Here is a 25932-nt window from a genome sequence, read left to right as displayed (position 1 = left end):
GATGCAGCTAGGTGCACCCCACTCTGTCCCAAGGACACTCAGCTTTCTCGCTCTGTGGGCCAAGTGAGCCCGCTGCTCAAGTCTCCGCTGTGTCTCGTGTCTCTTGGTTCCACTGTCGTGTCTGTCTGTAGGGGCATCTGTCTGCTGGAGCATCTCTGCCAAGGAGGTCCAGCGCAGGGGTCACTTCACCTCCAACTCGTCTGTCTTAATGGCAGTGAAAATCCCCTTTCTGCCTCTATGTTGCTATGTGCTGTCTAGTCGGACCCGACTATCGCGACCTCTCCTTGGATTTCCGAGGCAATATCACTACGGAAGTAGATTGCCCCATCTTCCTTCCGAGGAGTGGCTGGTGGGTTTGAACCGCCAGCCTTCTGGTTAGCAGTCAAGTTCTGCCTCTAGGCGGGCTCATTTTAAGCCTGGCAGAGTGACAAAACTAACCAATTCCAACATCAGAGTTCTACACACTTTATTTACATAGTCCCACCCAGTAATCTGGTGGAAGTTACAAGAACTATGGCTAGAAAAGCCATACCAAGTAATTAACTGCACCACAAAGTGTAAAATGACACACAAGTGTACATGATCAATACAGCTGATTGCTAAGCCTCATGGATAGATTGCCAGTCTACATGTGTGATCTTGGACTTCAGCCTTAGAGTCCTCATCGGGACAATGGCAATGGCATTTGTGGACTGGAGTGAAGAAGCAATGGGTAAGACACAAAAGGTGCTTACCCCAGTGCCTCCTACACCGTGAGGAAGTTTCTTAAAAACATATATTCCTGGCACTACCACCTCCTCCATCTTCATCAGTCAGGGTTCTTTGGGGATGGAGCTATGAATCTGCATTTTAAACAAGCACCAGGCAATTGATTTAGGGTGTTCCAAGAAGCGGACTTTAACAGTGAAAGGATGAATTACAATACAGGGGGTGGGGGTGAGAGGGAACAGTACTATCATCTGTGGCCACAAGGTGGCAGCAGGGAAAGGCAAAGAGAAACCGCCTTCTCTGGGAGGTACCCACATCCAGAGGGCCTGGTGGCCTATGGCCTGGGATGTGGAAGGCCCTGGGCTCTGTGTTGTGACATGGTCTCCTTTGCTGGATGCTGCCTCTGTTGCTGCAGACAAAATCCCTGTGACTCTGTCTCTCATTAAACTCCCAAACAAACTAAAACCATTGCTGTCCAGTGGATTGCGACTCTATAGGACTAGAGTAGAACTGCCCCACGGGGTTACCTAGGCTGTAAATAAGGAGCCCCAGTGGCAAAGTGCCTAACACATTTGATGGATGCTAACTAGAAGGTTAGCAGTTCAAACCCACCAAATGCTCTGTAGAAGGAAGATGGGGCAATCTACTTCCATAAAGATTTACCACCTTGGAAACCCAATGGGCATGACTTAGAATTGATAGCAGTGAGTTTGAGTGAGGCTATAAATTTTTATGGAAGGAGACTGCCACGTCTTTCTCCTGAGTGGCTGGTGGGTTCAAATCACTGACGTTTCAGTTAGCAGCAGAGCGCTTAACCACTGCGCCACCAGGGTTCTTTGCCTGCCTCATTACTAGGTCCTTATGGGAGACTTGTAAGGAGCCTTGGTGGATGTGGCAATCTGCCTCCATAAACATTACAGCCTTGGAACCCTTATGGGGCAGTTCTACCCTTTCCTTCAGGGTCACTGTGAGTTAGAATCAACTCCACAGCAAAGGGCTTTGGTTTTAGTCTTGCTGGGGGATTGTGCTGGTAGAAACTTCATTAATGTGACCTTGGCTGGGTTGCAGATGGTGATAACATGGTTCTGCACGGGTATGTGAAGCAGAGAGCGTGTCATGTCCCCAGATGTGTTCACCAGGCAGTCACCTACAGAGGACCACTTAGAGGACACCAGTGCACCAGTCGAAAGTGGAGTCTCTGCCCCGTTCCACTGCCAGGCTTGTATTCCAAGTGCTGTTACAGGACCTGCCCACCTGCATGGCTGCTCCAGTCATGAGAGGTTCAGGTCTGCAGTTAGGGAGCTGGCAGAAGACCAGGCAAGGGATGCTGGGATAGAGGGGAGGGAGGAACCCAGGATGGGGCAGCTGCCTCTGGAGGCAGCCAAGAAAGATGTCCCTGTCTGCAGCAGTGCTGTAGTAGGTGCCAGTCCCCTAACCCAGGCCGGAAATAACACCCTCCTCCCCTCACCGCACACAGCTTGCGAAGCTCAGAATAACCCCGAGTTCCAGACGACAGGATGGCGGGAGCTCTGCTCTGTGTCCTGCTCCTCTTGAGGCTCTCGGGTACGGACGGGAGCTTCGGGGAAGGTGGGCTGCATTTGGACACACGGAAATACAACAAAAGAAACGAGCAAAGACAGCAAGATAGAAAATGAGACCATTTGGGCCACAGGTGTAATACGGAGGGACAGAAACTGAGCAAGCAGAGACCAAAGGGTCAGAGAGGAGAGACCCTCCGGCCCCTTCATCCTCATTACCCCCTCTTCTCAACCCTGTCCCCAGACAGCAGTGAGGGCAAGAATGAGGAGTTGCGACTTTATCATCATCTCTTCGAAAACTATGACCCAGGAAGCCGACCGGTGAGAAGGCCTGAAGACACTGTCACCATCACCCTCAAGGTCACCCTGACCAATCTCATTTCACTGGTAAGACCTCTTGCCCCCACTAAGTCCCATCTCTGAGACAGAATTCCCACTTCTGGTCCCAACGCTGCTGTCACAAAACCCGTGTGGCCCTGAAATCCCACTACTGCCATGTCAACCTCCCCTCTGCAGAACGAGAAAGAGGAGACCCTCACTTCCAGTGTCTGGATTGGAATTGTGAGTCTGGGCTGGGGGACAGGGTGGGGTCTTGCCCAGGGGTCTCTTTGTCCCAAACTCCTTTGCGGCATACGGTGGCAGGTCCTTCCATCCTCCCAACCCTTAGGGTTGGCATGATTACCGACTCAACTACAGCAAGGAGGACTTCGGGGGCATAGAAACGCTGCGGGTCCCTTCAAAACTCGTGTGGCTACCAGAGATTGTGCTGGAAAACAAGTGAGCACTGGGCCTGAAGACGGGCCTGGAAAGGAACCGAGGCCTGGGGGCTGGGCTGGACCCAGTAGGAGCAGAAGGCGCTCGGAGGCGGAGGAGGGTGGCGCAGACTTGGGCAAAAGCTGGATTCTCTGGACCCACAGCATTGACGGCCAGTTTGGCGTGGCCTACGAAGCGAACGTGCTAGTCCTGGAGGGCGGCCAGGTGACCTGGTTGCCCCCAGCCATCTACCGCAGCACCTGCGCCGTGGAGGTCACCTACTTCCCCTTCGACTGGCAGAACTGCTCCCTTGTGTTCCGGTGGGGAGAGTTACTAAGGGGCCCGGAAGTTGTGGGCGGGGTCTGGAGCAGGGACGGAGCCAGAGTGAAAAGCCGGTGGGTGGGGCCACGGGAGCTGGGTTCGCAGCAGGGATGGAAATAAGAGTCCCGAAGGCGGGGACTGGGTTAAGGCGTGGAGGCTTATTAGGGGACAAGGTCCAATCCCCCGGCGCCCTGCCAAGGCAGGGTTCCGGTCCGAATTTCCTGGGTCGGGGCTGGACCCTGGCTCCGCAGTTCTCAGGCGTACAGTGCCCAAGAGGTGCAGTTCATCTTTGCCGTGGACGATGCTGGCGAGACCATCAACAAGATCGAGATAGACACTGAAGCCTACACGGGTGAAGCCCCTTCCTGCTCCGAAAAACCTGCTTCCCGACGGGGGCCAGAGAGGGGTCTTTCAGAGTGGGACTGCCCCAGACTATTGATAGTGGGGACTTCTGGCAGCTGGGCTTTAGCTTGCCTCTTTGCCAAAGTCCTTCATTGCCAGACTGGTCCGGCATCCTCTCGTGTGCTCGATTTCCATAACCGCACCTACTACCCTCTTCTGCCCGAATTGCCCCCCTGCCGGCCCATTTTACACTAGTCGAGACAGCTGCATCCTCCTCCTCCTCCTCCTCCTCCTCCTCCTCCTCCTCCTCGGCTTCCCGGGTCAGATGTGGGGCTGGAGGGGGGACAACAGGGTACCCACCCCCAGAGCTAGCTGACTGCCTCCCTGTGCAGAGAACGGCGAGTGGGCCATAGACTTCTGCCCGGGGGTGATCCGCCGCCACGACGGAGGCTCAGCTGGCGGCCCAGGGGACACCGATGTCATCTACACGCTCATCATTCGCCGGAAGCCGCTCTTCTACATCATTAACATCATCGTGCCTTGCGTGCTCATCTCGGGCCTAGTGCTGCTCGCCTACTTCCTGCCTGCACAGGGTAAGAAGTCGCCCCAACCCCAAGCCAGGGGTTGCTCCCAGAGAGCACAGCCCGCTCTCACCGGGCGTCACCTCCAGCCGGCGGCCAGAAATGCACTGTCTCCATCAACGTCCTGCTCGCCCAGACCGTCTTCCTGTTCCTGATTGCCCAGAAAATCCCAGAGACGTCTTTGAGCGTGCCCCTGCTGGGCAGGTGAGTGCAGACTGGGCCTTAGCCGTGACCCCGTGAGGGCGTGGCCAATGTGAAGGGAGGAGCTAGGCGAACATGGGGCGGAGCCAAGAGGGAGGCAGTCCAGGAAGGGGCGGGGCAAAAGGCAAAAGGCTCTGGAAGTCCGGGCCGGCTTGTCCCCTCCAGGTCTTTATTTATTTGCGCGTGGGCCGGGGCTGGGCGAATGGTGACACATCCGCTCCCGCGCCCTCTGCGCTGCTGCTGGACGCCACCTTGAGGTCTCCTAGGCAGCTCTGTTGGGAGACAGTCCAGTTCAGTGTCTCTCCATCCCCGCCGCCTTGGGCCCCCAACCCGGTCCCATCGCTCACTCACCGGTTCCTCTGGGGGTCCGAGGCCCAGCTGGCGTTGCCACTGTTGCAGGAATGAGGCTGACCCCTGAAGACCCCGTCCAGACAGGCATAGCCATGCGCCCTGAAGGAGGAGTCGGGTGCTCGCACCAGCTGCAGCCCCCGCTTGTCGAGCCCCCTGCCCCGCGACCTGGGCGACACGGGCCAGCGCTCGACCGGGATCTCCGGCGTCGGAGGCTGGGCCTGGGCTGCCGTCGCCGGCGTGTAGTCGCCGCGCCTCCCGCTGCAGCCACAGGGCTGAGATCTGCAATGAGGGTGCATGGGTTAGTGGGGGTGCAGAAGTGCCGACTCTCCGCTGCTGTATCCCCCCTTCGGCTCCTCCTCAGCCCCTCAGCGTCCCACCTCCAATAAGGTGGCCCCGAAACTCAAGATGCTGGCCGCGGCTTCTCTTAGCACCAGCCCCAGAGTGGGCTCCGGGATGGGCGGCCTTTGCGGCTCCCGCAGGTCCAGGAACTTGAGCTCTCCAAATCTCTGCTCCAGATACTCATGGGCCGCAGTCAGAGAGAGTTCCAGAGAAGACAGAAGCGGGGGCTGGAGGGCCACCTGGAGAAGGCGCAGGGACAGTGGAGTCATAGGGTCCCGGGGCACGGGACACGGGGGTGGGGGTGGGGGCCGCTCTGGAGACTTTCCAGAGGGATCGCTAAGTGTCACCCCTGGGCGGGGCCGTTGGCATAGCCTCACCTCGGTAGAGCTGTGGAAATGGTAGACCCACAGCAGGGTGTCCAGGGAGCTGGGGTTCCCCTTCATAGCGGCCTCTGGTGGGAGGGGGAGGCCTGCAGGGGGAAAGGTCTGGCCTCGCAGAGAGGGCCCCGCTAGGGGGGCGCAGCTCCACCCTGTGTGTTGAGAAGAACGTTTGTGAGGTCAGAGGACGAGCAGCGCGCTGTGGCCCGGAGGCGAGCGGGGAGGCTCTGACCCCATGCCTTCCGGGCTCCTCAGGTACCTGATTTTCGTCATGGTCGTTGCCACGCTCATCGTCATGAACTGCGTCATCGTGCTCAACGTGTCACTGCGGACGCCCACTACTCACGCCATGTCCCCGCGTCTGCGCCATGTAAGTGCTGAGCAGGCCGCCCGGGGTGCGAGGTGAGGCTGTACCCTCATCCCCGCCCGGGCCCCACCCCAGGTTTTACTGGAACTGCTGCCGCGCCTCTCGGGCTCGGGGCCGCCTCCCGAAGCTCCGCGGGCAGCCTCGCCACCGAGGCGGGCGTCTTCTGTGGGCATCCTGCTGCGCGCAGAGGAGCTGATTCTAAAAAAGCCGCGCAGTGAGCTCGTGTTTGAGGGGCAGCGTCACCGTCACGGGACCTGGACTGGTGAGCGAACTGGCCCCGGCGGCCAAGGGGGAGCGCCTACCGCGGGGAGGTGCCCAGTACCCCATTCGGGTGTCTCCCACCAGCTGCACTCTGCCAAAGCCTGGCCGCCGCCGCCCCCGAGGTCCGTTGCTGTGTGGATGCTGTGAACTTCGTGGCTGAGAACACACGAGAGCAGGAGGCCACTGGCGAGGTGGGGCACTGTACGAGGCCCCCGTCCTGTGGCCCTGGCTGGGGCAGCAGCCCTTTCGTGACTTCCCACGCCCGTGCTCTCCTCAGGAGGTGTCCGACTGGGTGCGCATGGGGAAGGCCCTGGACGGCGTCTGCTTCTGGGCTGCACTGGTGCTCTTCAGCTTGGGCTCCGGCTTCATCTTCCTGGGGGGCTTCCTCAACCGGGTGCCCACCCTGCCCTTCCCACCGTGCACAGAGACCTGAGCTCATCACTGCCTGTTGCCTTCAGCCTTCCTGCTCTTCTCCAGGAGAAACTAGATTTTTAAAAAAACAAGTTACTGCCAGCTGCTGTTATCATTTCCTACTGCTGACAATGAGCCTGTGTTGAGTTCTCTGTGTTCCCACATGCGCAGGGCACGTCTCTGTGGAGGGGTCAGGAGGAGGGCAAGGCTCATGCCCAGTTTAGCCTTGGCAACTTCCCAGCTTTTCTCAGACCCCAGCCCCTCAACCCTCTGGCCTCTTTAAGCTGTATTTTTCCATGTGACAGCTCAGCAGTAGAGACCCCTAGACCACAGGGCTGCTGGAGCCTTACTCCTCACTGATCTGGCCGTAGCTACAGAGGGCATGACCCAGTACTGGTTCCCATATGGCTCAGGGTTAAGGCTGCTCACCCCACACCCACTCATAAAACACAGATTCTACCCACCCTGCCCCCCCCCCATATTCCAACCCCACTGGCTCTCCGCAGCTAGTATCAGCATGATGACACAAAGCGGAATAAAACAGGCCAGAAATGGTGGGAGCTGGTTGAATTGTCTTTATTAACAAACGGGATATCCAAGGCCACTACATTGAGGAGGGGTGGGGTGGGGAAGGGGCTACTTGCTGCTCACACTATATACAGATGCAAGCAAGGGGGTTTTGGGTGAGAGCTCCCTGCTCCCTCCTGCCACCAGGGAAAGGCAGAGGTTAGAAGAGGAGATGGAGGGTGGAAAAGGAGGAATGTTTTGGCTGGCGGGCGTCCCCCCTCCATTCCCTGGGGCTTCAGGGGAGGGGAATCATTAAAGTGCTTTCAGAAAATGAGGAAATGGTCCCTGCCCCTGCCTGGAGTGGCTGGTGACCCCCCCTCTTAAAACCTAGGGCCCAGTGACACCCCCCCCCAGGGTCTGGTACATTCAAGGGGGGAGCCGGCTCCCCTGACGTGCAAATGAAGAGGCCCGGGGCCCTGCCCAGTCAGCAGCAGTGGGAAGGGGTCTGAGCCCAAGCGCTCTCTCAAGGGGGGGGGGGGGGGCTGGGCCCACTCAGCGCCTGGTACGGGGAAGCTGTGCCTCTCTCCAGAAGTTGGGACAGGCACAGCTTTTGGGGGGAGAGTATGTTGGGGGAGAGGATGGTCACGTGATCACAAAAGCATCAGGGGTCAGAGGTCACGTTCCCAGCAGGCTCCAGTGAATCAAACCAGTAAAAGCAAAAGCCCAGGGAGGGGGAAGAGGGGCGGCCTGGGAAGTCTGGCTGTTGCGGGGAGAGCTGGGTCCAGCATGGGGCAGCCCCAGCCCAGGGCCCATCACCAGTTCATGATGCAATTACGGTTCAGAGTCATGAAGTAAACTTGGCTGCTGCCCCCAGAGCGAACTGAGGCAAAAAATACCTGGAATGGAGTAGAAAAAGAGATCACTAGGGGCTTGGGGGGTGGGAGTGTTCTCTCAAGCAACTAGGAGCGGGAAAAAGAGAATGAATGTTATCTGTAAGCGAGAGCAAAAGAGAGACCCTGCAGATTCCTGGAGTGCACCCCTCCTTGCTGAACGGCAGGAGAGTTTGGAGAGGACAGGTACAGGGACCAGGTGGAGGATCTGGGGGGGGTGTGGCACCAGCGTGGGAGAGAGGGGCGGCTATAACTGCATGCTGTGCTCTGCTCCCAGAGGCCCCCCTTTCAGGAAGACACCACAGGGGCCTGGGTCATGCGAGTTGGTCCAGCTAGCCCAGAGTAGGAGCCAGGGCCCCACAGAGGAGGAGCCTCCCACCTTGTCATTCCGCTCACACAGGAACTTGAGCCTCTGGGCGCGTTTGTGCATGAAGACCCCATCCAGGTGGCCGGTCTCTACCGAGCGGATTTCAATGGCTTTCTCACCCCAGCCCATTATCTGGTTGGAGCAGATGTAGGCTAGGGGAAGAACAGTTGAGGGAGAGTGAGGGGGCTGGCCCAGGCCCACTCCCAGGCCACTTGGGGGCATGTTGCTCAGAGGGTGGGCACCTCACTCACCCACAGAGGTGGGCATCTCTCCCCACTGCAGCACCACATCCTTGATGATGCGCCCGTACGTGTTGACGTACACGCCCTCATCTTCGTAGCACAACAACATCTCCATGCCGTCGGTGTTGGGGAGGAAGATGATGGCATGAGGCGTGATCTGGCTCTGGATCTGGGGAGGAGAAGATGCTCTGGTTCCTGGGTCTGGTCCCAGACCCGTTGCCACCCCTCCCTCCAGCTGCACGTACATGTACAGGGATGTAGATGTCATAGCTGTTCCCCGAGTCAACATCCACCGCGTGGAAGCCAGCACTGGAGCCATAGATGACCTTGAGCCGCTGGCCCTCTTCCACTGTCAGGTCAACCAGCAGAGGGCGGTGTGGAAGGTCGGCAAAGGACTGTGGGGGAGACACGGGCTCAGATGCAGAAAGGTGGGAGCCACATGCAGAGCAGTGCTGGGGGACTGAGACTGGCTTTACCTTGAAGGCCATGAATTTGTGGTAGGGTTTGGGCGCCCAGGCATACACCTCCACGGAGCTCTTCAGGGCAATGACCAGGAACTTGATACGTTCATATTTCACTGAAGGCAGGAAACAGCAGGGATGCAGGCTACCCCTCAGTTTGTCACTACTCCCCTCAGACCCAGGTCCCCAAGTCTCTCTTAGCCACAAAACCCAGTCCTTCCTGGTTTCTTTCTACCCATAAGCCATGTACTCCGCCCACCGTGGTTCAACCCTCACCGACACGGTAGTGCCCGCAGCCCTCCATGTCCCCCACAGTGGTCCAGCCCTGCTTCTTCTCCACTTCTGGGTCATTGTGTAGAATCTTGTTCCGGAGCCACGACAGGTAATACACCCGCAGTTTGTTCCTTTTCCCTGCGGGATGGACACACACACACGTCCTTCCTCACTGAGGCCCGGGCTCTGCTCCCCACCATCCTTTTCCTGCTGAGCCCCACAAGGGTGAGAGAGTGTGACCCAGGCTCCCAGCCGCTTGCCCTCCTCCCAGGAGGGGACAGAGAGCAAGGGCTGCGCCCGGCCGCCGGCTGCCCACCGCCCACTCCGCGCACAGACCTGAGATGGTGATGAGCAGGTTGAGCCCTTCCAGCACATCCATCTGCTGGAAGCGCCGCCGCCCGATGAGCCCGTACACCTTGCCCTGCCCACTGCGGTCCAGCAACATCAGCCCGTTCTCCGTGCCCACCAGCAGGTTGACTCCTGCAATAGCAGCCCTTGGGCAGATCAGAGGCAGAGCCAGGCCCTCACTTGACTGGGAGCCCAGGAGCCACACCAGAAGCCCCCGTTTCCCTCCCAGCCCTGGCTTACCCCAAAGGGCCGCACAGAGGATCTCGGAATTGAATCGCTTCTTGTACTTCCGAATTTCAGGAGTCTCACTGTGGGCCCGGGTATTGGTGGGGTTCACATTGACCACAGAGCCCTTCCTCACGTCATACTGCAGCTGATCGAGCCGACTTCCCTCTCCACCCACTAGGGCTGCCGAGGAGAGGAGAGGAAAGAAGACTGGGCTGCGACTCCCTCAGCCCTGCCCCTTGTGGCCCCATCCCGCTCCACCAGACTTGACCTCTCAATGTTCAGAAGAAAGGGAAAAGAATGGCAAACAAAGGGACGGACAGAGGACCGGGCAGGACGCTGAAGGATTTGAGTCTGAGCTCGGCCGTTCATCACTTTTGGACTTCTGACCAGGGCCCCCCACCCCCCTGAGTGAACGTCCTCTTTCATTAAAGAAGTCTCCCAAGCCTTCCTTGCCTCTGTGCCAGGGCAGGGGCTGAGGCCCAAGAAGGGGGCTGTGGTGGTATTTCTGAAGCCGTGTCATCACCAGCCCTGGGCTGCCCCTCCAGACTGCTGCCCTGTAGACCTGTGCTCTGCCCTCACCTGTGATGGGGATGGTATCTCCATTGCCGCCAGGCTGGTAGATCCCCAGATCCACGAACATTGTGAACGAGCTCTTGCCAGGGGCCTTTACTAGCCCACGAGACTGGTACTATGAGGGAGGGAGGGCAGCAGTGAGGCACCCAGGCAGACCCAACCTGGGGCCCCACCCTGCTTTGATTCCCAGGCCCAGGGCCCACGCTGGGAAACCCTGGTCCAACCAGGTCATATGCACCCTGCCCCGCCCATGCAGTGCCTCCCTGGCACATCCTCCCAGGTCCCCTGCTCACTGCCAGTGCTCTGCCCTTGCCAGTCTCCCCCACGGATCTGCCTCCACGCCCACTTACATCGCTGCCACCATCCTTCGATGGGGGGCTCTGGCCTTTGCTGTTCTCAGTGGGCGAGTGGCTGGGCTGAACCACGTCGGGCAAGTTTGTGTAACCGCTGCTGTCAGTGTGCAGCAGGCTTCGCTCCTCCTCAGGGGTCTAAAGGAACAGAGGGGAGGGGTCAGGGTTGGAGCCAAGGGGGCACAGCAGGCATTAGGGAGAGCAGGGAGGGCCACTCACCCGCTGGACCACCATGGTCCCTCCCCCGAATGGGGTCTGGTTCCCAGTTATCTCTTCAACATCATGGACCACCATGGTGCTGACACTGTCTGTGTCCCCATCGCTGCTGTGGGAGAAAGGAAGGTCATGAGGTACCAGCCACATAAAGGCACAGGCTGCAGGTGACGGCTAGATCCAGCTCTCCTCAAAAGGAACCATACTCAGCCCCCACTGAGCGGCCTTGGGTCCACCCCGTGAACTGCCCTGTGCTTGGCACTTAGGGAAGGTTGGCTGCAAGAGGCACAGACGCACCTGAGGAGGGCCTCCCCCGACACAGTGATGTGATGGTGCGAAAGCACACGGCACCCTCACCCCGTTCTCTACAAACAGTCCTTCCAGCACGGCCAGGCCAGCAGTGAGGCCAGGGTTCTCTACTCTGGGAAGGGGTACTTCCTGCTTCAGACCTGCCCCTCCTGTCCCCGACATCCTTCCTCTGCCCACGCCTGTTGTACCGGACCATACCGGGCTCCAGGGGTGTCCCTGCTGCCCTCGGATGGCTCGCCGTCGCCCTCCTCCTCGTCCTCTTCGCTGCTCTCCACCTCCTCGCTGGACGATGAGTAGTCCATGGCCTTCTTGGGAGGTCGAGGAAACTCGTCCAGGGTCCGCTCCTTTAGGAGCACGAAGTCCTGCAGGAGGCGATGTGTGAGGGAGGCGGCGGTGCAGCTCAGGACAGGGGACAGGAGCGGCTCGGCAGGCAGGGCCCCTCAGGGCCCCTGGCACTAACCTCACCAATCGCTCGTTTATAGCTCTGGGAGGGGCCGCAGGGGGAGAAAGGCAGCCAAGAGGAGGCAGGAGAGAGGTTAAGAGAGGTTAGTAATGTGAGAAATGGCAGCCCACTGCCCCCAGTCCTTCCCTCACCCAGATTAATGTCTGCCCACCCCTGACACCCAGCTCCACATTCTGCCCCTAAGCCCCACATCGGGATGAGGCGGGGCCATGCCTGCCCTGATGACTCACTGCGGGCCGGCCAGGCCGGGAGCGGTGGTCATCAGGCTTGGCTTTGCTCCCAGGGGAGAGCACTGGGGAGCTGTCCAGTTTGGAGGAGGCTGGGAAAGCAAGGAGAGAAGACAAGTGTCACTGATACCTGAAGGGGTGAAGTCGGCCCTGGGCTGACCCATGGCCCTGAGCCCAAGTGCAGTGCCACGTCATGTGCCCGCCCAGGTCCACACCTCTGCTCCGAGACTCTCAGCCCCAAGTCCGCCACAGGCAGAAGCCATGAAGCCTGTGTCCAGTCCCCAACATGAAGGCCCTCCTGGGCTCACTCACCACCCACACGGTTCCGCTCCAGTGAGCCGGCCTGGGGGAGGTGCCCGCGGGAGGCCGGGAGGACGCTGTCGGAGCGCTCCCAGCCGGGGTCGCTCCTCCTGAGGTCAGGGTTACTGTGGGGGCAGGGGCGGGGTCAGGAGGAGCTCCCCATCCCCGAGTGCCGAGCTGCCACAGAGGGGGTCATCACCAGGGAGAAGCAGGTGGCAGAAGTGAGGGGTGGCAGTGAGTGGGAACAACTCCATTACCTACAGGCGTTGGGCGGGCCAGGGGGTTGAGCAGGGGCCCCTGGAGGCTTGGGGGCCCCCCGCTCGGCCCGCCTTTGCAGGTAGATTTGCCAGGCGGAGTTGCTGCGAGGTCTGTGGAGGGAGCACAGGGGGGCCCGGGGGCAGGGCACGGACGGGGCTAAGGTGACTGGGTTGGGGCTTCCCACCCCTAAGCGGGTAAGCTAGGGAGCTCCCCATACCCTCCCGCCCCCTAGGCTGCCACCCAACTGCATCCAGGGGTTACCTGGCACGGATAGCCTGTGCTGGCCGGGATCCCCCGGCCCCACTGGTGTTAAGGGCAGTGGCAATAGACGAGGTCCTCTGAGGCACCTGAGGAAGGAAGTCAACCTGGTACTACTGGCACTGTGTTGGGCACTTCCCAGACATTAAGCCTCACGGCAACCCTGAAAGGTGTTCCCCCAGTCCTTATGAATAAACTCACTGAGAAGGTTAGAGAAGTCAGTGACCTGCCCAGGGCTAGGAAGACAGGAAATGGCAGAACTGGGGTTCTAGCCCAGAACATTTGCTCACTGGGGCTCCCCAAACATCCTGGGCATTTTCCCACTCCCTGCCTCAATGAGGATCAGCATGACACATGTAGTACCCACCTACCAACTAGGTTATTGACCTTTCCAGTATGAGGCCTTGGCAGATGCCTTCTCTTTCCCTTCCCTTCCAACCCCAAGCCCCATCTCCATGATGCCTGTTCCCCGAGCCCGCCCCTCCTCCCCTCCTCCTCTTTCCCTTACTACTTTTCTGCTTTCCCCTCTTCCAAGGGACTGGCCTTACCTTGGGGGGAGCCTCATTATCCGGCCGGACCCAGGCTGGGGGGTTTGGGCTAGGGCCAGGCGCTTCAGAGGTGGGATCTGAGTTCTGGCGGATGACAGCTCCTCGGGCGCTGGGCGTGGCCGTGGGTGTAGGGATGGCAGGGTCGGGGTCATGGGAGGCGGGGAAGGCAGCCAGGTTTCGAGTGGGCTGGTCCTGCAGGGACTGGGATCGGGGTACAGGTGCTGCGTATGGCTTCAGTGGGACCCGGTGTGCCACCAGGCTCTGCAGGGAGAGACCAGGGAGGTCGGGCAACCCACTCTGTGGCACATCCCCACCCAGAGCAGGGGCTTGGGCCTGGGAGGTAGGAGCAAGCAAGGAATGCCTTCTGACTTGCAATTATCCATCGAGGGACAAGGAGCTCCTGGAGCCCAAGGACAGCTAAGGCACAGGAACAAACACGTGCAACAGCCACCAGGGCACCGTCTGTGTGTCCTGAGGCTCGTGACTCCTGGCTAAGAGCTGAGTGAGCGTGTGTGCATGCATGTGCACCTGTGCCCGGGGGGGGGGCTGTGTCTGTGCATTAAGACAGGAATGGAGACAGACTCACCTTGTGAGGTCCCTCCTGGGGCTCCACCGGCCTCTGCATAGGAGGAGTCTGGGAAAGGGGTCCTGGGGGCCCTGGGGAGGCCTGGGGGACGGGTGGCTCAGGCCCTGCACTGCTTGGCTTGGTCTTGGCCAAGGGAGAGTTCTGTTGCTTGTTCATCCTCGTTCTCTCTTCCACCTGTGATGCAAAAGGTGCCGAGCAGGTCAGCTCTGGCCTCCCTGCTCTCGTAACTGAGGCTGGCACCTGCCCTGACTGCTTGGCCTACAGCCCATGCTGGGAGTCTCTTTTCCCCTTCTTGGGGACCGATCTGTGAAGCAACGGCTTCTTGTGAAGGCTCAGGCCTCAGGCAGTGAGACTAGGAGAGTGGCATCTTGGGAGGCAGCGCGTACCTCTCGGGCCCAGGCTGGCTTGTCGGCGGGATTGATGCCCCGACCGTAATGGTACAGGGGCTTCCTGTCCCCCGGCAGGATCTGCGGCTGCGGCTGCTGCTGTTTCTGCTGCTGCTGCTGCAGGGACTTGAGGTAGGCGTGCTCCTGCTGCAGCTGCCGCTGAAGCCGCTCCGACTGCCGCTGCTCCTCCAGCTGCTTGCGCTTGTATTCCTGGGGCCAAGGGCAGGGAGAGGGGGCTCAGCAGGGTGTGGCCGGGGAGTCACAGCAGGCGTGCCCGTTCTTTTCTCCAACTGCCTGGAGAGCGGATGCTTGCCCCTGAGTCTGGGTGACTCCCGTCCCCTGAAGTGTCCCCATCCCTTCCAGCAGAGGCGCTCTGGAGAGCATCTTCCCGAGGAAGCTGAGGGACCCCGTTACCAGCAGCAGGGCCTGTTCCTGGAGCAGCTGTTGCTGAAGGATCTCGAGCTGTCGCTGCTCCTCCTCTAGCCTGTGACGGATATATTCCTGGGGGTGGGGTGGGGGCAAAGGGCAGGGGAAGAGGAAGAGGCAGAGGAGGGGCAGCGGCGGCGAAGAAGTTGGGGGAAGAGAAGGGTCAGCAGGGTGAGGATGAGGAGGGGAGGCGGGGAGAGTAACAGCGAGGACAAGGACGGGATGAGGGCCGTGCAGCACAGGTCAGGAAATGAGGACGGAGCCAGGGTGGGGAGCCATGAGGGAAGGTGTGGGGAGGAGTCGGGCGGGGGTCCCAAGATGGGGAATGGAGGCACAGAGACAGGAGGAGGGCAGGGAGCCAGGGTTGGGGTTGCAAGGGTAGGAGAAAACAGAGAGAAAGTGAAGCTGGAAAAGACAGGAATCTAGGGGCAGGGAAAGAAGGGAGGGTGCTGGGGAGCAGGGGAGGCAGGCAGCAGGCGCGGGGGGCGTGTGCCGTGTGTGCGGGGGGGCGGGTACCTGCTCGCGCTCGGCCTGCCGCCGCTCCTCCTCCCGCCGCCGCTCCTCCTCCCGCCGCAGGGCCTGCATGTCCTCCAGCCGCCGCTGCTGCTCCTTCTCCTGCAGCTTACGCTGCTCGCGCTCCCGCCGCTGTTGCTGTGCGCGGCGAGAGATGAGATGCGGCTGTAAAGACCGTCCAAAGCCGAGCCCAGCACCGAGGGCCGCCCCTGGTCTACACCCTGGTACCTCCTACAAAGGCATTCTCTACAACAGCGAGGACAGCTTGCCATTCTCGTTAAGGGTAGTGGTAACACAAAATGGCTTTGACTTTTCACAAACCTACCTACTCTTACACAAGGGCTCACGGGGGATGGGTTTGAAAACTGCTTATCTAAGGTGTAATGGAGTCCCTGGGACATTTAAGTGTCCGGCTGCCAACCAAAAGGGTGGCAGACTGAGTCCCCTCAGAGGTGGCTCAGAAGAAAAGACCTGGTGATCAACTCCCCACTCCAGAAAAAAACAGCCACTGAAAACCCAACGAGGTACAGTTCTCCAACACACACGGGGTTACCGTGAGTCAGAAGCAATTTCATGGCATGGAACCCAGAGAAGTCCTTGGAAAGGGCTGAATTAGATAGTACCCCCACCCTCCACTCCCCCATCAAACACACAGAGCAAGCAAGAGCTAACATCAATAAACCTACACACACTTTCCTGGCCTTTCAAATCAACCTTTCCTTGAAGTCCACAGAGTGGGCTGTAGTAATAACCTTTGGCCACAAGAGAGCACCAGGTGACCATGCCCAGAAAAGCAACCGGGAGCTCTGGTGGCTAGTGCCTAAGGCATGTGACTGCCAACCAGAAGGCTGGCCGTTCAAACCTACCAGCCACTCCTCAGAAGGCAGACTGGGCAATCTATTTCCATAGAGCTACCACCTCAGAAATCCAAGGAGGGGTCACTATGAGTCAAAACAGACTTGATGGTAGTGAGTTTTGAAAAAAAGAGGGACTTGGGGTCAACTCCTTGGCAAACGTTGAGTAGCCCAGGTTGCACTTTACTGCCACAATCCTTCTGACCAAGAGTCCATTTTAAAAAAAGAGAGAAAGCACGAGCCCCAAGGGCCCCAACACTTGCAGACCCTTCCCTGTGCCGAGCTCTACAATGAGCCATCCGGCACGTCTCTCCAGGACACGACAGTTACTCTGCCATCTGAAAGTTAAAAGCCGTACTTATTTATTTTAAATGCCGTTATTTAAAAAGAACTGGCTAGTCATTAAAAAGAATTTCCATCCACCTCAAATTAGTCCAAATTGGCAAGACTGTACTTGAAAGCAAATGTCAGCCAAACTAACCAAAAGTTAGAGGAGGGTCTCTAGAAGGGTCTTTCCGACCAGACTGCTGCCTGGTGGAGCTGGTGGCCGGGCGCCCTGAGGTGTCTGTGTGGCACCCGGCCACCTGAGATGGGAGTCAATGGAGCTGGGTAAGCCCGTGTCAGCAGGGATGGCTTTCTGAAGTCCATCTGATACGCTGAAGGCACATCGCCTACCCGGGCGTGGACAGGGGACCAACGTGTCTGTGACCTCTAACAATGCAGGACGGAGCCTTTCTATAAACCTTGAAAGAAGAGGCCCAGTCTCAGGTCCCCTGCTGCCCCTGCCACCGCGACGGACCCAGGGAATGCGACCAGGCCTGCCAGCCAGGCCCTGGCCTGGGACTCTGGGGGCAGCCCCACCTCCTCGACGCGCCTGCGCTCCTCCTTCTGCTCCTCGATGCGCCGCTGCCGCTGGTGCAGGAGGTGCTTGATGTGCGCCTCGGGGTCTCGCTGCTGCTGCTGCTGCAGCTGCTGCTGCTGCTTTAAAGCCTCCGAGTTGCTCTTATTCTCCTGCTGGAGCCGGAGAAACTCCCGGCGGAGTGTCGACTCCCCAGGCACATTCATGATGGAGCTGAGTCGGGGGCAACAAAGGAGCCACAAAGAGGTCAGAAGCTGCTGCCCCCCTCTCATCACTGCGGAGCCTGCCGGAGGGGCTGCTTTAGCGGGACCAGAGAGCCTGCCCCCGGCACACCCCGGTCCTTGCTTTTTGCCCTCTCCTCTGCCCAGTCTTGTCCCCAACCTCCTGTCCTATCCCAGCCCCTGCCTGTAGCCCTGAATCACCCTCTCCCACCTCCTTGTTCATTCATTCATTCCATTTTTCTTTAGCACTCCGGGGTTCAGCTTAAATGAATTGCTACCACTTTGTGCCACTACTCCCAGATGGCAAGTCCCCAAAGATAGGGAACACTATTGTCCCCCCCCCCTCCCCCTGCCAAGCCCACCTTGGCTCTCCTTCCTCTCCATGGCTGTCATCTTCCTCTTCACTGCCGCTGTACTCATACTCGGTCTCCTCTGCAGGCGGGAGATCACTGCTGTTTTTTCACCCAGTGCCCCAGACCCCACCCTGGGCTAGGGAGACCTTGGATGGGGATAACCGATACAGTCTGTCTGGATGACAAGCATCTCTAGGGAGGTCCCTGCCCCCCTCCTTAGAGCAATGGGGTGACAGTGGGTCTCAGGGTTGTGCCCGCATGGAGATCGGGACAAGAGCTTACGGCAGGCGGGACGTGGTGGAACGCGTATGCACTGACACCTATATGCATGTGTTCCTACCAAGTTTTTGTAGGAATAAATAGGGCGACCTTCATTTGGACAGCTGACTTGAAGTGAATCATAAAAGAAGGAAAAACCCTCTGGCTTTGAGGAAGGAGGTCTCCTTGGACAAGAAGAGCTGAGGCCTGAGAGGGGTGCACGAGGGCAGGCAGGTGGACGCAGGGCTGGGGGAGAAGGGCAGGAGCTGGAGGCCTGCCACCTCCCTCTGTGCCCACTGACCCTTCTCGCCCCGCTTCTTCCGGGATCGATCGATGTGGTCCTTGAGCTGGATGCGGACCTGCCGCTCTGTGGGCTGGTCACGGATGAAGGGAAATTTTAGCAGCTGCTCTGTTGGTGGGCGGCTCAGGTAAGTCTTGATAAGACACGTGTCAATGAAGTCAATGAACTTCTTGGACCTGGAAACGGTGGTGGTTCACACTGGGAGGGTCCCCTCAGAAGGGGGGCTACAGAAGGAGGAGTGTAGATCCTTCATCCCAAAGCCCCTTGACCGCCCTCCTGTCTTCTCAAGAAATCCCCTTCCCATACACCAACACCAGACCCCAGGCCCACTAGTTGCAGTGCCAGGGCGCAAATCCACGCCTGAAGGGAGGGGAGTGGCACTGCCCAGAGACCTTCACTCCCACAGACCTACCATTTCTTGGACTTGAGCCTGGGTGGAGGGTTCCGAGGGATGAGGAAGAGGGCTCGCATGGGGTGCATGTCACACAGAGCTAAGGCACAGGGGAGGCCCATCAGTCCCCTCTCCAACATTACGTCCCACGGCCCGACCCCCTTCCTTCCCATCCCAGCCTCGGCGGGCTCGGCACTCACGCGGGGCTCCCTCTGCCATCTCAATGGCTGTGATTCCTAGGGACCAGATGTCACTCTGTGGAGGGGAGAGGAGGAGGGACGGGAATGTCCCTGACAGCTCTGCCCAGTCATCTCTCTACCCACCAACACCTGCCGCTTCAAGACTATTTCCTGCTTCACACCCCTTCCTGAGGCCCCTCTCCTCCAAGCTCGCACTGTCTTCCAACACAGCCACTCTTCCCATCCATACTTTTCCTTGCCATGAAACGTCTCCTAACCACCCTCCACTGTTAACATGTCATTACACCTTCACTTTGTTCCCCAGCCTGCTCAAGCCCCCAGCAAGTTCAATCCACCCGTCATTCCCACCTCATTTCCTGGCCTTGGCTGCCCCCACGTGCCCTACTTTCTACTTCATACCCTGTAATCATAGGTGGCGTCAGGGTTCTCGTCACAGGCGATGACTTCCGGGGCCATCCAATAAGGAGTCCCAATGAAAGTGTTCCGTCTGCCCACGGTGCGGTCCAACTGAGCACTCACCCCAAAATCCACTGTGAAGACATCAGGGAGGGGTCAGAATGGAGTCAGGCCCGCTGCCCTTGCCTCACAGTCCTGTACACGGGTGCCCCGTGGACCTGAGCCCTTGCTCTGCCCAGACACTCCCCAGACCCCTCTTCCATCCCACCAGCATCCATCCTCAAGAGCTTTGCCTAGTCCTCCTGCGTCTTGGGGGCAAACAAGGTGAAAGGATCAACGGACAGCATGCCAGGCAGCAGGGGTCCTAATACCTCGTCTCCCCAGAGGAGCCTGCGCAGGGCCTGACACAGAGTAAGCTGACAGGTAAGAAGCTTCCCCAAGCGATTTTCAGCAGAAGGCAGGGCATCCCAGGGGAGGGGAAGGGGAAGGAGAGGGAACAATTCTCCCCAGTACACAGGGAGTGGGACTTGAGCCACCAGAGGGAAGAGGGGGCCTCCCATTCTCTATCCTGGAGGTAAGAGGGCCCATCTGCCTTAGAAGGAACCAGCGCACCTAGCTTGACCTCGGCATTCTCTGTCAGCAGCACATTCTGCCCCTTGATGTCTCGATGGATCACCTTGTGGGCGTGGAGGTGGGCCAGACCCTGGGACAGTAGAGTGGGGAGAATTAGCCTTGGTGTTGGAGGGGAGAGAGCGAGCGAGGGGATGGAGGGGAGCTGGGGGAGAGAAAGGTACAGGCCAGTGTGGACAGGGCTGGGCTGAAGGAGCAGGCCCTCTCCACCCAGGAGCCCAGGCGCAGGCTGAGCTCTTCCAGGGGAGCTTCCTTGGAGTGCTGACCGCCAGCGGTACCGGGAGTTGCAGGGTACGGGTGGAGGAGGGGCAGGGCTTGGGAACAGAGGGGCTCATTTCCTCCAATAGCCTAAGACTCTTCCCCAAGGCTGGGGACCCACCAGGCCAGCTTCTCCCCAAAGAGGACTCAGGCACAGCTGCTCTCAGTGCCGGGGCGGCTCTCTGTCCAGGCACAGGCTCTGGCCAGGGCCGCACAGGCCAGTGCCCTGGGCACGCGTGTCAGGAGCAGGAGGGGAGGGCCCGCAGCTCACCCTGAGAATCTCCCTGCAGATGTAGGCAATGCAGTCCTCCTTCAGGGCGTTCCCTTTCGTGTTCTTCACCAGGTCGGTCACGGAGCCAGCACCACAGAACTCCATCACCAGCTGTGGCCCCGGGAAAGCATCGAAAGGAGAAGCGTCAGTCAGGCAAGGCCTCTCCCTTCCCCTGCTAGAGCCCCTGGAAGAGGACCAGAGGCCTTGGGGCCCCACGACCACCTCCCAAAGGCCACGCACGACCCTGAGATTGGGAGAGAAGGGGAAGGGAATGCAGTAGGAAGGACGCGGTGAGAGCAGGGCTAGGGAGCGTAGTCTGGGTCTAGTAGGAGTCCAAAGAACCCGACACTGTCGGCAAAATTACGTGGTGCGTGTATGTTCCTCGGGGAAGGGCCCAATGCTTCCATCAGACTTGTTCTGCATATGCAATACAAGTAATATGCACACGCCAAGTCTGGGCCAGTCCCTCCAAAGCAGAGCACAGTGGACGGAGGGGAGGACTGTGTCGGGCACGTCGCGAAGAGGGCGCCCGGCCCAGCCTCTAGTCCTCAATGATCTTATCCCACAACGGTTAAGAACGAAGCAGGGCTTAGCAAACTCTAACCAAAAGCCTGTCCTTGTCCAACCAGTGAGCTAAGAAGTGTTTAAAAATAAATAAAAAAAAAAGAAGAAGAAGAAGAATAGTATTTTGTGATACATGAAACTCAAATTTTAGTCTTCTAAAATCGTGGGGGGATACAGCCACGTTCATTCTTTTCTATGCTTGGCTACAGCTGCTTTCATGGTACAAGGGGAGAATTCGGTAGTGGCGATAGAGATTGTGTGGCCACCAAAGCCTAAGATAGTTACTGTCTGGCCCGTCACAGAAAAAGTGCGCTAATCCATGGCCCAGAGGCAAAAAAGCGTTTAAGAGTCAGCCATTGTCCAGTTTTGCTAGAGATAAAGACAGTACATGGGGTCAGATTGCCACAGGAGGCAACCTGGTCAGACTCTGAGAGAAACTCCCCAAACAAAGCCAGTGACCAGCCAGGAGCAGGAGGAGAGCTCCCGCCAGCACCTCCAGGGAAGAGCCATGGAAACTGAGGCAGAGCTCAAACAGAGCTGGCTTCCACCACTCCCCCTGGGAATCAGGATGCCTGCCCGAGTGACTTCACGAGACACTTTCTAAAAGCCTTATCTTACTGGATGGGATGACACACATATCTGCACATGCAATACAAGTAATTTGCACACGCCGAGTGGGCCAGTCCTTCGACAGCAGTGCCCAGGGACACAGGGGAGGACTGTGCCACCAGGGCCGGAAAGGCACCTGGCCTCGTGCCTAGCCTCCAGTCCTCAATGATTTCCATTACACACATCTGGCACGAATACCGACCTGAGGTGCTACTCTGCATGCGTGGGCACACATGCCTCTTTGGGCACGTGTGTTTGCGCCATGAGTGCCCTGGAGGCAGGGACTATGGTTCACATCTGTGGGGGGTACACAGAAGTTGCTGAGTAAGTGCTTGCTGTCTGGCTGGCTGCTGAGGCAGAGATGCCCACAGCCACTGCCACGTCCCCTGCTTCTCTCTCCTCCAGGTGTCGCTGCGACAATCAGTCGGCACCAGTGCCCAAGCAAGGGAGGGGCAGGATTCTTGAGAAAGCTCTAGGCCCGGAGAAAATTTGGGGGTAGCACAGAAGAGCTACATAGGCTCTGGTGAGAATAGTCACCAGAGGAGCGTGTGCACTGCCGGCAGGAGTCCAAGTCCTGTTGCCTCCCACAAATACTTTGGCTCTATTGCTTTCCCAGGAGCTGCGCTCAAAGGCAGGAGAACTGAGAGACTAACTTCTCCTGTGGTCTCTTCTGGCCCTTACCAGGCTTAATACTGTCCACTATTTATTAGATGCCTGCCAGACAATATGACGCTATGGGGCAACACTAGAGCCACTGTTACCCCAACTCGGAGGACGAGGCTCTGTACCGTGTGTAGGGACTGGAGTGTGTGGATGAGCCACAAGGTCCCTCTGGATGTTTATAGTGAGGTGGGGAGGACAAGAAGAGACTTTGGGTGCTGACACTAAACCCCAAAGGGACAGCCTGGAGACAGGAAGTGTGGCAGGGGCTGGCGGGCAGGGAGAAGGCGTTCTCACCCAGAGCTGGTCATCGTTTCCCGGGGGACTCTTCTTGATGAAGGCCCCATAGTAGGTGGCGATGTTGCGGTGGTGAGAATATTTTTTCAACATGTTGATCTCCTGTTTGATCTCTTCCTCCTCATCCTAAGTGAATGGGAAGAGGGGAGACCTGAGATCCCCCCGCTCCCCTCTTGAGGGTCCCGACCCCCCACCCCCACCCAAGCTCCACTCCCTACCTCTGTGACATCCATGACCTTGATGGCAGCCAGCTGCCCAGTCTTGACGTGCCGACCCTGCCAGACAGAAAGTCAGGAAGGAAGGAACAAGAAATGGACCCTGGCTCCCCGTACTTCCCCATCAAACCTGTGTCACGGCGCCCTGTAAGTGTGGATTTACGTGACTATAAATCCTGTGCTCAGAGAGAAGAACAGCTGAGGGTGATTCAGAGAGAGGCCCTAACTTCTGTGTGAGCAAGTGTCCCTCATCGTGGCCAGACACCTCGACTTGCATGCGGGTCATAGGGGTAGACAGGAAGGAGAATGCTCTCGAGCCCCTCTGACTAATGGGAAAACCACGTAGCTCAGACATCCAAGCTACGTGCACCGTGTAGGTCAAGGGTCTCCTCTCACACACACATACCCACAAAAAACCGAGAGAGAGAGAAACACGTATGCTCTGCTACAGCCTCTCTGGCTTTGACTTAAAATAATGTGAAAGTTAAGAGCAAAAAGAAAAAGGTACTTTCTCCATCTGAAAACGGAGGCTGGTGGCAGCTGGCTAGGGAAGGAGTGTAGGAGGGAGGGGCTTTTCCCTCTCTCATCTTCTACACAAGACGCCTTGGTGCTTTCCTGACCCACTCCCTTGTAGACAGGAGGCCTCTCCCGTAACCAGCACTGTCCCAGGCTTTCTGTTGTGGTTGACAGTAAAAAATAAAGACAGAACTGAGACTTCAGGGAACTTGGGGAAACACAGAGGGACTGACTGACAGGTGCCAATGTCCCCATCCTAAGTCCTAATCGGAAGAAACTTTCCCTTCCACAGCATGTTCCTGCATTCCCCTCCTCTCCTTCCTAGGAGCCATCTAAAGCTTGGAAGGGACAGGCCAAGGTTTCCTGGAGAGGAGCAGGTCAGGAGGCAGCCCCTCACGGGGACGGACATGGGCATTGCCAGTCTGTGGAGTATTTTTATCTTCAGCAGCCATCAAGACCCCAAGCCCAGAGAGGCAGCAGAATGCAGAGCTCCTATTTCCATGGCAACAACTTGGCAGACATGGGGGTAGGACGTGTGCCTGTTTCTCCAAAGCTTACAAGAGAAGAAAGGTAAGAGAAATACAGGTGGTCCTAGGGACCCAGTCCCCAGAAATGAGAGGAGACCTGGGAACACATCCGCTGTCTTGTCTGGAGATGAAGCAGCAGGTGTGCACTGGCAGCAGTTCCTCCAGCTCCAGCCTCACCCTGAATACCCCTCCCTGCTGCAGACACCTCCCCATCCAGTGTGACCGGAAGCTGGGCCATAGGAGGGGCTGGCCAGGCAAATGGCTTTGCCATTTCTGTGAGGAGGAGGAGTCTCCACAACAGAAGGGGGACCCGTGCCTCCAGCTCTGCTGCAGGCTGTCTGTGGGGGCTCATGAAAGCCACCTCTCTCTACAGAGGATCACCCACTAGGTCCCCCCAGCTCCAAGTCCTGGGTCTCCCTGTGATTTTGAGAGGAGCCAAACCCATACCTTTGGCCCTAGTGCTGACACATACATACCTGTCCCACTCCCTCCCCACAACTCCAGGCTGCATGCAGCTTGCCCGTCCCACACCCCACCCAGCCCCACCCAGTCCTGCTGCGCCCAGGACAAGTTCTAAACACTCCACTTCTTGCTGCTTCTTTTCCTTGTTACCTTTGTTCTCTTCTCTCCCTTTCCTCTCCCAGAGTCCCCAACGCCTGTAATTGGCCATAAGCCTCCTTCCTCTCCAGTCTCCAGACCTGGGGCCCACTCCTTTCATGATTCCTCTTGAAACAGGGCCCAAAGGATGTGGAGGTCCCATTTCAAGTCTCACCTTATACACCTGTCCATAGGTCCCATTGCCAACCACCTCCACCAGCTCAAAGATTCCAGCAGGGTCCTAGGAGGGAGGGGAAAGGAGGCAGAATTAGGCGTCAGGACTTTAAGAAAGGATTATGTAGCTCACGGGAGGAGGGTGAAGAGGTGTTCAATTAGGACAAAGAGTGAATACTCTTACTGTAGGGCTTGCAGAAGGAAACGCTGGTGACCAGTTGCTGTTTCCTGAGTTACAGCATCATTGTTTGATGGGGCAAGTTGGAAGAACTGTGAGAAAACTGAAGTCAGAGCCTACCCTGCTTCTCAGAGACACGTTCCCTATTTCAAACCAGTGATGAGCTCTGGGAATCTGTGTCCTCATCTGTAAAATGGGTTCCCAGAGTTTACCTACCTCTAGGGCTAGTGTAAATTATAAATGAGGTAATGCCCATAAAATGCTTAAGACAATGCTTGGCACAGAGCATGTGCTCAATGAAAGTTAATTATCCTGATTATTACTTTTTTTAAAAAAAGCAGTTGTAAGGAGAGCTCGCAGGGAGCAGGGCTTTGAGAGCTGCCATCCTTTTCTCCCTTTCCCCCTGCCCAGTCTTACTGAGTCTGAGAACTTCCGGCTCAGTGGTGTTTGGGGGCAGTAGAAGGGACCGCCAGGGAGAGAGTGAGCAGGTGACAGTGAGAAAGGCCCTGGGGGGGGGGGGGCAGGCTGGGAAGGAGAACTTCCCTGTTCTTGCTTCCCTGCGCCAAGCAGTGCCAGGAGGAGAAGGACCGGAGCCTTGAACAAAGCCTGCAAAGAGGCTCGTCCTCCTGCTGGGCCAGGAGCTGGCAGGCCTGGCCTTGGAGCAACACAGCTGCTGCCAGGAGGCCACCCACACCCTCCTGGCAGATCCTTTTTTTTTTCTTTTTTTTAAGAGAGAGAGGGAGAGAAGTTGGGAGTTGGAGCTGCAAGCAAAGGGAAAGATCCCGCTGGGCGATGCTCCTGCCACTCCAGCACAACAGCCCCTCCCCGTGACTCCAGGGACAGAGAGAGGAGGCAGGAAGGGAGGCCATCACTTAGGAGATTAACTCTCCAGGTAACACAGGGGCCTCTGCACTGATAATCCTGGAAGTGCATCATCTAAAACTCTTCTATTCCTGATTTTAAAAACCAGTAAAGGATTTCCAGAAATAGAGACACAACCCTTCACCCACTGAAGACGTGCGAGATGATTTGGGCCTGTTGGAGACCAGGGAGATGACAGCATGAGGCTTTTTAAGAACACCTTTGTGGTGTACTGTCTGTTCACTCTCTGAGAAGGGAACTGGAGGACAAGAAATGGACCCTGGCTCCCGGTACTTCCCCATCAAAGCCTGTGTCACGGCGCCCTGCAAGTGTGGATTTACTTGACTATAAATTCCCTGAGGAAAGGGATGGAGTCCTCCTTGCTCACCAGCGTTAAGCCCAGCACCTTGCCTGGGGCTGGCACACAGCTGTTTAAAAGAATATCCCAGGTCCCAGCTGGAGTCCC

General features: G+C 57.9%; 2 protein-coding genes across 2 annotated transcripts; one reads left to right on the top strand and one right to left on the bottom strand.

Moving 5' to 3' along the window:
- The first annotated feature begins 2225 nt into the window (after positions 1-2225).
- Positions 2226-6572, top strand: CHRNE (cholinergic receptor nicotinic epsilon subunit). Its single transcript, XM_007952362.1, has 12 exons — positions 2226-2271; positions 2491-2633; positions 2763-2807; positions 2914-3023; positions 3164-3319; positions 3572-3672; positions 4055-4255; positions 4333-4447; positions 5767-5881; positions 5954-6140; positions 6224-6330; positions 6417-6572. The coding sequence occupies exons 1-12, from the start codon at positions 2226-2228 to the stop codon at positions 6570-6572; spliced, it is 1482 nt and encodes a 493-aa protein (XP_007950553.1).
- Positions 6573-7869: 1297 nt separating this feature from the next.
- On the bottom strand, positions 7870-24488 carry MINK1 (misshapen like kinase 1). Its single transcript, XM_007952336.2, has 30 exons — positions 24429-24488; positions 22617-22673; positions 22399-22524; positions 20269-20379; positions 19722-19812; positions 19113-19243; positions 18714-18768; positions 18535-18613; positions 18123-18298; positions 17573-17642; positions 16992-17202; positions 15280-15414; positions 14338-14547; positions 13952-14125; positions 13366-13626; positions 12821-12906; positions 12314-12426; positions 12005-12093; positions 11510-11673; positions 11009-11114; positions 10790-10927; positions 10446-10554; positions 9879-10046; positions 9627-9770; positions 9294-9428; positions 9033-9133; positions 8802-8951; positions 8566-8725; positions 8327-8466; positions 7870-7953 (listed from the first exon to the last, which is right to left on the bottom strand). The coding sequence occupies exons 2-30, from the start codon at positions 22629-22631 to the stop codon at positions 7870-7872; spliced, it is 3732 nt and encodes a 1243-aa protein (XP_007950527.2). The 5' UTR covers positions 22632-22673; positions 24429-24488.
- Positions 24489-25932: the final 1444 nt, after the last annotated feature.

This window comes from Orycteropus afer, unplaced genomic scaffold (genome assembly GCF_000298275.1).
Source record: "Orycteropus afer afer isolate SDZICR_OR568_19922 unplaced genomic scaffold, OryAfe1.0 scaffold00330, whole genome shotgun sequence".
In the NCBI taxonomy this organism is placed as follows: Eukaryota; Metazoa; Chordata; class Mammalia; order Tubulidentata; family Orycteropodidae; genus Orycteropus; species Orycteropus afer.
The sequence above is the reverse complement of the archived record's forward strand: the minus strand, read 5'-3'. Positions and strand labels throughout refer to the sequence as shown.